This window comes from Pinus tabuliformis, chromosome 9, assembly GCF_031772625.1.
Source record: "Pinus tabuliformis cultivar Carrire ecotype Pingquan chromosome 9, CPIR1, whole genome shotgun sequence".
Taxonomy (NCBI): Eukaryota; Viridiplantae; Streptophyta; class Pinopsida; order Pinales; family Pinaceae; genus Pinus; species Pinus tabuliformis.
The window spans coordinates 785,463,741-785,477,726 of record NC_142307.1 but is presented as its reverse complement, the minus strand read 5'-3'; the positions used below and the strand labels follow the sequence as shown (position 1 = coordinate 785,477,726).

The window sequence follows — 13,986 nt, the reverse complement described above, 5'->3', positions numbered from 1 at the left end:
TGATGTTAGATACATTCATTTGTATCATCACTTGATTTGTGATCTCTCTAATAAGAGAAAATTTTTGCCCATTTTCCTTGGTGGATATTTTTGGAGATGGATGAATTTTGACATATGGATTTGGGCTTTTTATCTTATCTTGGAGCTTTGTCTTGTAAACGAAATGCTGGTTGGATATACTCTATAATGTTGGAAGTAAATTTTGATTTGCATACTGCTAAAATTAGGGCTAGTTGTTGCATAATTGAAATGTGGAATTGAGCATCTTTTAGCTAATGTAATGTATGGGCCAATTTTATATGAATGAAATGTCCTAGAGATTGCTTGTCTTGATAAGCTTGCATTGTTTGCTTTAAAGTATAAATGCTTGAAGGTCATTTTTTTTCTTACTATCTACATTGGACGAAGTTGATTTTTTGGGCCTCCTTGATCAAGAATCCAAATTCTTACTCATTACCATCCTTGACTCCATATCCTCAAGTGAATAGGCATTGGTTCCATAAAAGGGGTGATCATATTGACCTTCTTTTCACCATTTTCCCCTTTTTCCCAAGTCTAGCCCCATTGGGTCACCCAAGGCATCAATTTCCCGACAATTGGCCCAAGGAAAAATTTCGATCTCCTCTAGGCTACTGCGCTGGTGGGTCCCCTCCCTCTCCTCCAAATTTGAGGCCATTCTGACGGTGGAATCTTTGGGAATCCCAAGCCCTAGCTCGACCGAATTTTTCCTCGGCATCCAAGGCTAGACATTAATAGGATCAATCAACCTTTTGAGGTAGATATTCTTGTTTGGTCCTTTCCCCTCACGTTGTCCAGGATAGGAGCATCGTTGGCTACTATATTCCATTCCCGAAACTGGGCTGGGTCTACTTGGCCCCATGTGGTCTCACTTCTCAACAAAGACTATTTGTCAAAGACCATTTGGGAGTCCAAGTTTGCAAGGATTATAGGGATTGAGAAACTCCTTTATAAGTCTATCCTTTCTCCCTCAACCCTCCAATCCTCGCTCCTTACCCTTGGTGGACCAAGTCCCTTGCTTACAGAGCAAGCAAGTCCCATTCCTCACTCCATCCTTTCGAAAGGGTTTTCAGGGTCACTTCTCACCTATCCATTGGCATCTACTTTACAAAGTGATCCCTACACTACCGGGGCTCCTCCCATCGGTGAAAGTCCGTAAAGAGCAGGGAGACTTAGCTATGGTGACACTGGGCTAAGCCTCCATCGTTGCCCTTGACCTAGCAGTTAGCCTCATAGGAGATGCCTTTTAGGTCCCCTGCTGGTTTTTGCTGTAACAGGGTGCACTTCACATGGAGATATTTTCCTATGTTAGGTGGTTGAGGTAATTACATGGTACATTCTTCTAGGGCACACCTCTCCTAGGTGCAGTCATCATTTCTGCATGGTTATTTCAGTTACACTTGGCTTCATTTAACCTCTATTGGAGAGTGCCCTCATCTCTTTGACATGACACATATATTATTTTATATGAGGTTCTGAAGGAGGATGTTTTCTTGAGAGTCCACTTTCACATGGAGGGCCACACATGAAACATTGCATGCTTTTACGTGGCCTTCTTACTAGCATTTGAAGCATATTCTTGGAAGGTGCACTTGTGGAGACACTTGCTATTTCTGAAAGTATAATATTTAATTATTTCATGGAGTTTTGGCAATGTCAAAACCATAATTCCTCCTTATTTTTTTGCATGACATCTATTTTGTTCTTGACACACAAAGAAGCTACTAATTATAGATGTGCCCAAAAAGCAATCTTCCTTTGGAAAATCAAAAAGAAAAAAAGCAGGAAAGACTGATCATGAAGGGATATAATGTCAGTCTATCTCTAAAAAAGCAAAAAGAAAAAAGCATTCTAATTAGACTTGTTTTTGTACATCGAATGTGAACATATGAACATCTCTGTCATGTAGGCCCACAGATCTATGGCTCCTGAAAAACGGTAAACTGTTAAAAATAGCTGCTTTCTTGGACTCTGGTGAAACTGACTCTGGAATAGGTTCTGATCAATGTCAATGTTTGGATGCACCTGCAAGGGAACCAGCCTAATGGAATCTCGCTGGACCTTAACCCTCCAGTAGTGCAATCATAACTGGGGACTAACAGGGTTGTGCTTGGACAATTGAACTTGTTTTGTGCAGATTTGGGGTTAATAAGGCTGAGCGAAACTCTGATTCTTTATCTAATAAATCCTTTAGATTTTAAAAAGAGGCTCAGACATTACTTGAAAATATAGTAATCTGTGTGTCATACTCTAAACCCTGATGTATTTAAATTGACTAGGGATTCTGGCATTATATATCAATAATCATAAATTTTATTTGAAAATATTTCAATGTAATTACTCATTTAGAATTCACTCAGTAAGTCATTTAAGTTTTGATGTATATAATATGCACAAGTATCTGGCAATATACTTGAAAGTTTTGGATCCATTTTGTTTTCATTGTTGAATTTTAAAACTAATATATGTTGATTTTTAGTGATGAAGCTGTGACAAATTACATGTGTAGTAAGTTAAGCATTCCATTTTTTAAGCCTGGACAATGATGTGTGGACTCTGTTGATGTTTTGTAGATATGAAGCTGATTATACAACAAATATTACCCAGCCAGTTTATAATAAACAGGTGTAATTTCATGTTTGACCACTAATAATTAGATATGAAGAATGCTCTATTTTGTTATCATATCAACAGAATGATAATTTCATGATATAAAGATAATAAAAATTGATATAAATACAATCCAGGAACTACTGTGGCTAAAATTTCAAAGCCTCACACCGTGTTTTGTGTAACAATCTAAGATTTCTTGAGGTGGCATTATAATTTATATATAACTTAATAATACAATGTTGATAACCAGTTATGTCCATATTTAAATGTCTAACACTTTATTATGAACAGTGCATCATTAGGAAGCAAAGCGTCTACTATATATATATTTATATTTTTTTGCATTTGTATTAAACAAAACATCTCAAATACCAAATTAGTTGTAGAAGACATGAAAACATACATATTTTTACATAAATCAAGATAGATATGGCATCGATTGTACATCAATGATTAATTATTCTAACATCAACCATCTAGAATCTAGATTCCTCTTCTCTTGTCTAGCCTTTGCCTCTACTTCAATTCTATAGGGATATTAGTCAACATTGCTTAATTTTGATCAAACAGTTTAATCCAAGCCTTATAATATGGTGGAGAAAGCTTAACATGCCTGATCAATGATTTTGACTTGAGTGAAGGGTACACAATTTCCAAGTCCATGACAGAGGAGTTCAACAATCAACAACACCAACACTGGGGTACATATAGGGCTTGGTGCTTTTGATTAAATGCCAATCACATGCCCTCATACATGATATAATCCAATGAAATGCCACAATCCCATTGATCTTGAAAACTGTTAAGTCTGCTGAATTTTGAATGGTATATGCAATTCTATTTTATCCATATGAAGTCTGATGAGGTTGGAACCACTCTCAAACATCCTAAGTCATTTCATGGTAATGTTAAAAATTTAAGTTAAAGGATGGAAATGAAAGATAAAGGAGAATGTCACTTTTACTTTAAGATTTTAAAATTACCATTAGGGAGCGTCTAGGCAGCATCAAGGGGCACCTTGGGAGTATTTGGAAAGTGTAGTTCCTCACGTAACAGTTTGAAATTAAAAAATGAAAAAAAAACAAAAAATCCCTGCGGAAATGTGTGAACTGTCCACCTTCTTTCGTATCCGCTCGCGATCCGCGGTGGATACATGCCCGAACCTCCACAGATCTGCACCCGATCCTTTTTGGATCCGCGGATCAGGCAGCAAGAACTGTGGATCGGGCCCCCAAGGATCCAAATTTCTGGGAATCACCAAAAAAAGGCGGAACTGCAAATCTGATTTTTGGATCCGCGATTTCGCAAAAGGATCGGTGGAGGATCCGTATGGGACATGGTTTTGCCTCCAGATCCTTGTGGGGACGGTTCCTGCAACACTGGCATAGAGTACTAGATCTGCACGGGCCAGCGAAGCAGTACGAATTGTAGAGAGACAACAATTTTATTTCCAATTTAGTTTGGAGGAAAAGTGTGAATTGTCTAAGAGTAGATGTAATGCAGGGATTTGCAGCGTAAGGGTTTTTCAGTAGTAGATCTGCGCAGGGCAAGGAAGAGAGCGCACAAAGTTTTCAGAGAGGATATTTCTAGGAAATTTCTTAGCGGATTTCTAGTTTTCCAGTGTTAGGAAGGAAGGCCAGAATTTCCAGCAATAAAGGCCAAGTTGAGGCAGTACAAATTGCCAGATCGTACTACTAATCGAGCCAGTGGTGTTTCAGGGTCAACAATGTGTGTGCCAGTACTGGAAGAGGTTCCAGAGGTAGAGAAAGTTTCCTAGGAGTGAAGCATTAGATAGTGCGAGTTTTAGGAAAAGGTTCTGGATGTTAGAGCAAATTTTCAGTAGTAGTTTGCTAGTGCGAGTTGTAGATGAGAAAGCCAAGTTGATTTGTCGGAAGGAGAAGAAGATTTCCCTGTTCATTAGTTCTCTAGTTTATTGAGCTTCTCAATTTTCAAACAAGATGGCCATGGTAGGACTCAGAGATCAGGACAGGTTGGATGGAGCCTCGAACCTTTGCATCTGGAAGGCCAGGATGCTATTCCTTTTGGGTGAGCATGGTCTGAAGGAGTTTGTGACCGTAGTTGTAGTTGTACTAGCAGATCCTATCTTGTTACATGATTACAGGAGGGACATGGCCAAGACTAAGAGGATGGTCTTCGACAGAGAATAGGATCATATTGTCCCGCATATTGCAGAGAAGGAACTGCAAAGGAGATGTGGGATGCCATAGTCAAGCTGTACTAGGATCCTTTTGAGAGTCGAAAGATGATTCTGAAGGAGAAACTGAGAACAATCAAAATGTAGAATGGTAAGAACATAACATCCTATCTAACCAGGATTTAGGGAGTCAAAGATGAACGCAACAATTGGGAAGAAACTTGCTGAAGATGAACTTGTTCATACAACTCTAAATAGGTTTACCAAGGAATTGCGAACTTTTGTTAAGGTGATTATTGGATGAGATAAGCTACAAGATTGGGAACACCTGCGGAGTGACTTCACTTAGGAGGTGTTGAGGCTTAGTCTCGTCGAGGGTAATACTAGCAGAAGTCACAAGGGACTAAAGGTAGAGAAGGATGAGCAAAACATTTCTCTTGCAGGAAAGGGAAAAGCGAAGAAGGGTCCTAGTCAAGGACAAGACTCTAAATGAGAGGAGGAGGACATGTTGAAGGTCAAGTGCTTCAGATGTGGTGAACTTGGTCACTATGTCAACCAGTGTCCGAAGAGGAAAAATGACAAGAATGGGAAACATACAACAGCTTCAGTAGAGATCGAGGATTTGTCCGCCGGGTTGGAGGATGAATTCGCTATGTTTGCAACATTATCTTCAAGAGCAGGAGTATGACACACCAGTATGCCAGATTGGGTAGGATCTAAGGGAGGAGAAGCAAGGAGGTCTAGATATAGCCAAGGGTTTGATGAGTAGATCAAATTCAGTTGTTGTGTGTTCCTTAGTTGGATCATTACCTTTACTATGAGAGCCCAAAGTAGTAAAGCAGTAGGAGGATTGAAAGGTTAGCAAGGCGCAGTTAGTTACTTGAGAGACAATGTAGGGTCAACTAGGCACAATTAGACGCTCAAGAGACAATGCAGAGCCAACTAGCCACAATAAAACACTCGAAAGATAGTTGCGGAGCCAGTTGCAGTGACTCAGTAGATTGGTACACACAGGCGCAGTGATGGAAACAACGCAAAGGAAAGAGGAAGGAAATGCGAATTGGCCAGTTGCAGTGGGAAATGTTCAGTTCCAGCCACAAAGACTTCAACCGAAGAGCATCAACAGTGTGAGATTAAAGTAGCACCATGGTAGCACATGACAATTCAGCTACAACATATTGCGAGTGAATCAAAGATTGTGTGTAGTGTGGATCAGTTCAGCTACAACATGTCCCCACACACCACGAAGTGGTTGATATACTCACGAAGGCCTCAAGGAGGGCAAAGTTTGTCTACTTCAAGGAGAAAATGGGTACAATGGAGAACACCTTCCTCGCTAAGAGAGAGTGTTAGTTTTTGAGATAGAAACATACAGGTGTTTTAGTTTCTATGATGTCTAAGAGGCTAAGGAACACTAGATTTCCAAAACCCAAGAAAGGTTTCGCGAGAAAAGACTTGGAGACACCTTGATTATATTAATTAGGCCTAATTAAAATTTCCCTAAATCTAACTTAGGAAAAGTGGTTAATTAAAGTGAATTAATTGAGAAAGTTTGATTTTTCTCTGGAGTCTTCTATTGATGAAGTCAAGTTGATCTTAGCCATCGGTTCAAATGTGATCATGGTCGTTGGGACTCCAACGAGAGATTATAAGAGCAAGTCAAAGGGCTTGGAGAAGGCATCGAGTATCATTTAAGTAGTTCAACTACCCAGTTGCACGTATTCAACAAGGGCACAGTTGAAGCTAGGGAAGCATTAGAGACAAGGGTTTCAACATAGATTTGGGAGTGTTGGAAAATATAACTAGGTTTTTAAATGTATTTGATTCATCTTGTAATGTACTTGTCAAAAGAATAAAGAAAATAATTTTTATTATTATTATTGTGACTTACTAAAGCACGGGTTTCATGCTTGGGTCATCGTGTTTTAGGTCAAAGTCCCCATTGAGAACCTCTAGGATTTATTTCATGTCAATAGAGTCATTGTACTTTTAAAGAGACCTTTCATGGGCTTTTGAATCATGTAAAAAGGTTCAGTATTGAGTCAAACATGAATTATGTTGTCTCCACACCAAGTCGACCTTAAAGGAAGCTATTCGACTTGGCAAAAGGGCTTTAAATGAATCCATTCGAATTCCATTTGAAGCACTCACTCTCACAAGCAAGTTCGATATCTCTTGAAGCCGGAAGAAGTGCGAAATAAAAGGAGGAGAAGGATGTGTGATTTTGGTCTAGGAGAAGGAGAAAGGGAAAATTGAACCTTTGGTGCATCTATCTCTCTTTCTCATGCCCTAGTTTGGAAGATCGAAGTTCTCTTGTTGATTCCCTAGCCAGTTGTCGTATGATGCTATAGCTAATTGTCGTGTCGATGCCATGGCTAGTTGCTGTGTGATGCTGCTACCTCAAGAAGTTGTATTGGGCCAAGATCGAAGGTTCTGAGTGAAGATGAAAGTATTTTAGTGAAGATCGAAGTCTCTAAGGCAAGGTAGAAGTTGCTGTGTCGAAGAAAGTGCTGCGGTTGTTGTTGTTGCTGCTAGGTCAAGGAGCATATTTAAGTAAGGAAGAAGGATGATTTGGTGTGGAGGAAAGTTTGTCAATTTCAAGAGTCTTGGAATATCTTCGGAAAACTATTGAAGGAAGAATTATTGATTGGGTTTTCCCCTGGAGAGGGGGTTTTTCCTTGGCTGTGAGCCTACATCTGGTGTCCATTGTTTTATGTGCTATTGCTTTGGTAATTGCTTGATGAACTAAAAGAAAGAAGATATAAAGAAACGTAATAACAAATCAAGAACATCACAAGTAATTATCAAGAATAAGAAAATCTTTTTGCCTTTTTGATTTTCTAACATGGTATCAGAGCTTTGGTGAAGAGAGAAGAAAAAGGCAGTCTGAAGTGCTTGATCAAGGAACCATTCAAAAGGGTTATTTCAGGGAAGATGTCCACTATATTCAAGGAAGATGTTTAACACATTCAAGGGAGAGAACAAACTTGAAGCAGCCTTAGACTACAGGGCTTGGAAGAAGAGGATTGAGCTCATCCTTGAAAAGAACAAGGTACTAGACTTGGTCAAAGGAAAAGTAAAGAAGCCTACAAATGACTCTAGTGATGTTGACAAAGTAAAATTCAGAGAATTAGAATTGGTGGTCGTGACTCTAATGGTAGAAGGAATAAAGGACAATCTTGTCCCATTTATAGCCAACATCAATCATGATCAGGAAATGTACGAAGCCTTGTCAAAGTTATTCACTATTAAGAACATTGGTCAAGTAGCAAGCTTAAATAATGAACTAAGGACCAAAAAGATGACTAAAGAAGACACAGTGGTCTCCTTCTTTGTGAAGATAGCAAGAATCATAGATGATATTTTGGCCATTGATGAAATTGTTCCAGAAAAAGAACTCGTGATCATTGCCCTATTAGGATTGCCACCTACTTGGGGTGCATTTGTTGCAGGACTTAACAACTAGAAGGAAGCTCCCACTTTTGAAGAACTATGGATTGTCTGCAGTCAAGAAGAATTGAGGATCTCATTAGTTGCTAATCTCTAAGGAGTTTCAAATGCCTACACTACTCAATCCAAAGGACTGAGGAAGAAAGTAGACATGTCCAAAGTAGAATGCTATCAATGTCATAAGAAGGGTCACTACAGAAGTGATTTTCCTGACAATCCAAGAAATAAGAAGAGAGAAAGAGATCAAGCCAATGTTGCTGAAGAAGAAGACCTAAAGAAAGCCAGACCCGAAGAATCTGACATAAGGGACTTACACTACTAAGTCCTTTGGTTGTAGCCTTGATACCTTATTTTATATTTTTGATGTTTTAGAATTTATAGGTTCTTAACATGTTTTTGGAAAAATATATTTTTTGTTTTTGTAAGTTTATAGGTATCCCTTAAGCTTTGGAGGGAGCCCCCAACATCTCCCAAAGATAAGTATCTCATCTCCTTTCAATTTTGGTTTCATGTACTTATTTAAATTTTGATTATATTAATACTAATTATCATTCTCCCTCTATTGTCTTGATTAGGAAAACATCTGCTATATTCTCAAGGAGTATGAAAGAGGACCTCTCAAAACAAGGTTTGTCAAGGAACAAAGGTATGCTTTAAAACATTGATTTCTTTATAATAAATGTTTATTCATATGACAATCTATTACTAACACTGTTGTGATTAGTTATAGTAAATCATATTGATTCTTATTTTGGGTGTTTCATCACTTGATATACCCCACTCCTATTCTTAACTGATTTTATAGAACCCTATAGAGGTTCTCTAGGAAACCCTAACCTAAGGGTATGCTAATGCGAATATCTGAAACCCTAAATTGCTTAGGGATATTAAGAAATGTTATTTGAAGTTTTTATCGATGATATCATGATTAGGATTTTGGCATGATCAAGAAAACCTAACTTGTTAGGGTTGAATGATAAAGTCTAAAATCTTGAACCTTTGGAATATTGGTAATCTTGGATTTGCTATGTTCCTGTATTGAAACCCTAACTTATTGGGGTTTGGTGAAATGTGTAAGCAAGACCCCTATAATGTCTTAGAAATGATTTCCTTGGTATGTGTGTGTTTGTCTGATCAAACCCTAGTCTAACCAAGTTTGTTGATCTTTGTGAAGTTGGGTTTGACTAACACATGATATGAAATGCATGATGATGAAGTCTTAGATATATGAGTTAATCGGTTTATTGGTGATCATGAACCCTAGGGTTTGGAACTAAGCCCTAGTCAAAGTTTGTTTCTCTAGGATGATAGTATTTATGAAATTTAGGGTTTTGGAGTTGAACCTTAGTAGAAATGAAAATATCTGATGAATGATGACAATATGATAATTTGAGATTTGTGTAAGATTGTAGAAATATATGTTTTAGTTGGGATTGATGTTTGATTGAAAACCTAGGCTTTGCAACTAACCCTAGTGGAAGTTGGTCATGTTAATGACTAAACTGTGATTGGCTTTGATTGATTCTCTTGTATGAAATCTAGGATTTGTATGAAACCCTAGTGAAAAGTCTAATGTATGAATTCTAAAAGTTGTTAGATGCCTTGCAGATCTATATTTGTTTGAATTATTTCTAGGGTTTGCTACATGTTCTAATAGGGTATTTCGTACCTTTGAAAGAAACATTGACCCTACATGGAATGAAAGTTATTACAAAGTAATCAAGGGTTTATGACAAAGTCCCTAGCAAGATGTTGAAGAGTATGTGTCTCTTGTTTATAATTAAGTTTGGGCATCTGATATATGCTTCCGTAATTTTGATATGACTAACTTCATGCTTCTATAGATTTGTTTGTACTTGCTATCTAAGTTGTGCAGGTGCACAATCTTCAATATGGTGAAGATGTTCGTTGATGTGATTAGCATGATGTGGATGATGATAACTTTGATGAAATGGTTGGAAGACACAAAAGATTCTCTAATATTGAAGTAAAGAAATTGATCTCCCCAAGATTAAGAGGGAGTATGGATAAAGAGATGCTCCCTGGTTGAGAGGGAGGGCATAGCTTGGTTTTGATTGGAGAATGAATTTCGGAGGATACGTTGTTGCATGAGAAGTAGGAAAGGAAAAGTGTATGATTGAGGAATCTTCTGTCAAAGAATCGGTTGATAGTCCTACTATGAAAAGTTGATAAGTAACATCAAGTTGTCTGGAAGACCTCAAAGGTTTGTATTTGATTATGTACATGTGAAAGTATATTATTGATTGGGGTTGTGTTTGTATAGGTAAATATCTTGAAGGATTTGATAGCATGCTGGTTACCAATTAGTTTGATTGGTAGAGATTGGTCATCCTTGATATGCTGGATCAAGGAGTGTTGAGGCTTTTTGAGTGAAGCATTGCCTAGGAGGACTTTTCGCCGACACTTTGGGTTGATGTCTAGGTCCCTCAAAGGAGGCTATTCGACCTCACCAAAGGGCTATAAATGGAGCCATTCGAATTCCATTTGAAGCACTCATTCTCACAAGCAAGTTTGATAGCTCTTGAAGCCAGAAGAAGTGCGAAATAGGAGAAGGAAGTGCGAGTTTGGTCTATGAGAAGGAGAAAGGGAAAATTGAACCTTTGGTGCATATCTCTCTCACTCTCTTGTGCCCTAGTTTGGAAGATCGAAGTTCTCTTGTTGATGTCGTAGCCAGTTTCTGTATGATGCCATATCCAGTTGTTGTATTGATGCTGTAGCCAGTTGTCGTGTGATGATGCCACCTCAAGAAGCTATATTGGGCCAAGATCATAGGTTCTGAGTGAAGATTGAAGTCTTTCAGTGAAGATCAAATTCTTTAAGGCAAGGTCGAAGTTGCTGGGTTAAAGAAAGTGTTGCCGCTGTTGCTAGGTCAAGAAGGATCATCTGGAAGTAAGGAAGAAGGTTGACTTGGTGTGGAGGAAAGTTTTTTTCAAGGTCAAGAGTCTTGGAATATCTCTGAAAAACTATTGAAGGAAGAATTACTGACTGAGTTTTCCCCTAGAGAGGGGTTTTTCCCTGGTTGTGATCCTACATATGGTGTCCATTGTTTTATGTGCTATTGCTTTGGTAATTGCTTGATGAACTAAAAGAAGATACAAAGAAACGTAATAACAAATCAAGAACATCACAAGTAATTATCAAGAATAAGAAAATCTTTCTGCCTTTCTGATTTTCTAACAGGGAGTGGGATTTCGGAGGAGAGATTCCTAGTGATTGTCCAGTGTTAGAGTGATAGGAAAGGGAGCCCCAATTATCTATAGAATGAGGCCAAAATAGCAGTGCGAGTTAGCCAATTTATCCAGTGCGGGTTGCGGGAGAGACCACGTTTCAGTTACTAGTGGCCAAATTAGTATCCTGGAGGCAGAGAAGGTTGGTTTGGCAGCTGCAAGAGGTAGATTTACTTGCTAGGACAAATTCCCAAAGGCTGTGCGAAAATACAAAGATAGGTAGTGCACATTTTGGGTTGTAGTGCAAGTGGCCACGGAGAGTGTGAGCAGGCTAGGAGAGGCCAGATCGATTAGCAGAGGGAGACAATTGGTCTCCAATATATTTTCTAGAGAAGATCAATATTTGTCAGAGGTTTTCTAGTAAAAGAAACCAATTCATTGTACTCTCAAATTGCTGAATAATAATAAAACCCTCATTTGTTGCACTGGTTTTCCCTTCAGGGTTTTTCAAGGGACATTTATCAAAAAATGACTGTCATATTTATGTTTGTGTGCATATTTTCTCAGTTCCAACTTTTATAATCCACAACATTTTTTAATTGTGAAGATTGAAATAGTGATTTAATTGTTATTTGACGAATAATAATTCAGAAGAGATAATTTGCAGTAGATAGAATATTAAATTCCATTTTATTGCAATCGTGGAAATTTCACATATGCAACATCTGTTGTTGCCGTACAAACAGATTTGACATAGTTAGCGACTTACCACAAGGATGATGCCAAAACTAGGCATATTATCCAAAATGGGGTCAAAGATCATATCATTCTCCACATTGCAGAATTGGATACATGTAAGAAGATGTGGGATGCCATCTTGAATCTGTTCCAGAGTGAAACTATGAACGAGAAATTGATCCTTAGAGAAAAGCTATGAAACACCAAATAGAACAAGGGAAAAGGTGTTGTTAGTTATCTTACCAAGGTTAGACAAGTCAAATACGAATTATTAGCTTTCAAAGAGAAAAGAGATGATGACGCACTAATGAGAACTACGTTCAATGGGTCTTCAAAGCAATGGGATGTCTTTGTTCAAGTAATTAATGGACGACAAGGCTTACCTGGCTGTGATTGCCTGTGGAGCAATTTCAATCAAGAAGAGCTTAGGTTGAGCCTTATCATTGGAAACAATATTAAAATCTAGAAGCATGAGGATGATGAGAATGTTGCTCTTGTAGGAAAGGGCATACCCAAGAAAGGCTCAAGCAAAGGGCATAACCCCAAGGGAGAGAAGAAAAAGGAAGACGAATAAAATCAAGTATTTTGGTTGTGGTCAACATGGACACTATGTCAACCAATGTCTGAACAAAAAGAAGAGTGAAAAGAAGTAGAAGCAACAAACAACAACTTCAACCAACATTGATGAACTACGTTCAAGACTTGAGGATGAGTTCGCTCTTATAGCTTGTCTATCTAGCTCGACCACCACAAGAGTCTGGTACATTAATAATGGGGTGTCATGTCATAAGATAGGGGCTAGAGAATGTTTCTCCAGCTACAAAGGAGAGGAGATATGCTTCCGAATTCAAATGGGAAACAAGTCCCAAGTGTACTCCAGTTGGGAGAGGGACTGCCACATTTCAGAGGGAGTCTAGCAAAAATTTCCATGTTACAAATATGTTGCATGTGGCAGGTTTGGGAATGAACATGATTTCAGTTTCTGCTCTTCAAGATATGGGGTATGATGTATGCTTTTGAGTACAAAAGGTGTATTTAAAACACAAGGATTGGAAGTCAATAAAAGAGATTGGGGTGAGAAGCAACAAGTTGTACAGGTTACAATTAGGCACTGGTTAGCAATAGTAGTAGTAGAGGTATGGGAGAGCTATGGCATAGGAGGATGGGTCATATCCATCATGGAGCGCTTAATTTGCTTAGAGAGACTATGATAGGTATTCCAGAGGTGATTACAAAACATGATGACATTTGTAGAGGGTGCATACTTGGAAAGTTTTTAAAAGAAGCATTTCTAGGGAGTGACAGTAGAGCCAAAGGTGTGTTAGATTTGATACATTCTAATATTTTTGTTCCATTGCCCATAAATTCTTTCAAGCGTTATGAATATTTTATAACCTTCATTGATGATTTCTCTAGGAAGACCTGGATTTATTTCTTGAAGACAAGAGATGAAGTCTTTAATCGCTTCTAAGAGTTTAAGGCTCTCGTGTAGAACTCGACAGGAAAGAAGATAAAGGCTCTTTGGAAAGATAGTGGCGACGAGTACATCGAGAAAGCCTTCACGCTAAAGAGGGAATCGATAGAGAGTGGACAACTCCATACAACTCGTAACAATATCATTTATTGTCATGTTCCAACCAAGAAGAGCACCAAGCTGGATTTAACTGCAGAGAAGGGATATTTTGTTGGTTATAGTGAAACATCCAAGGCATATAGGATCTATATTGCAGGAACACGGAAGATCATCATGAGAGGGGACGTTAAGTTCCAGGCGGAGAAAGCCTCCAGGTGATCTCGCGGGTTGCCAACAATTGATCATAGTCA

General features: G+C 38.4%; 1 protein-coding gene across 1 annotated transcript in view; it reads left to right on the top strand.

Annotated features, from left to right (window-relative positions):
• Positions 1-13,986, top strand: part of LOC149151086 (DNA damage-binding protein 1a-like) — a 164,791-nt gene that overhangs the window by 98,184 nt on the left and 52,621 nt on the right. Inside the window, exon 5 of the mRNA XM_089443056.1 lies at positions 2,592-2,643. Coding sequence (XP_089299182.1) covers positions 2,592-2,643 — 52 coding nt within the window. The remainder of the gene's footprint in view (positions 1-2,591; positions 2,644-13,986) is intronic.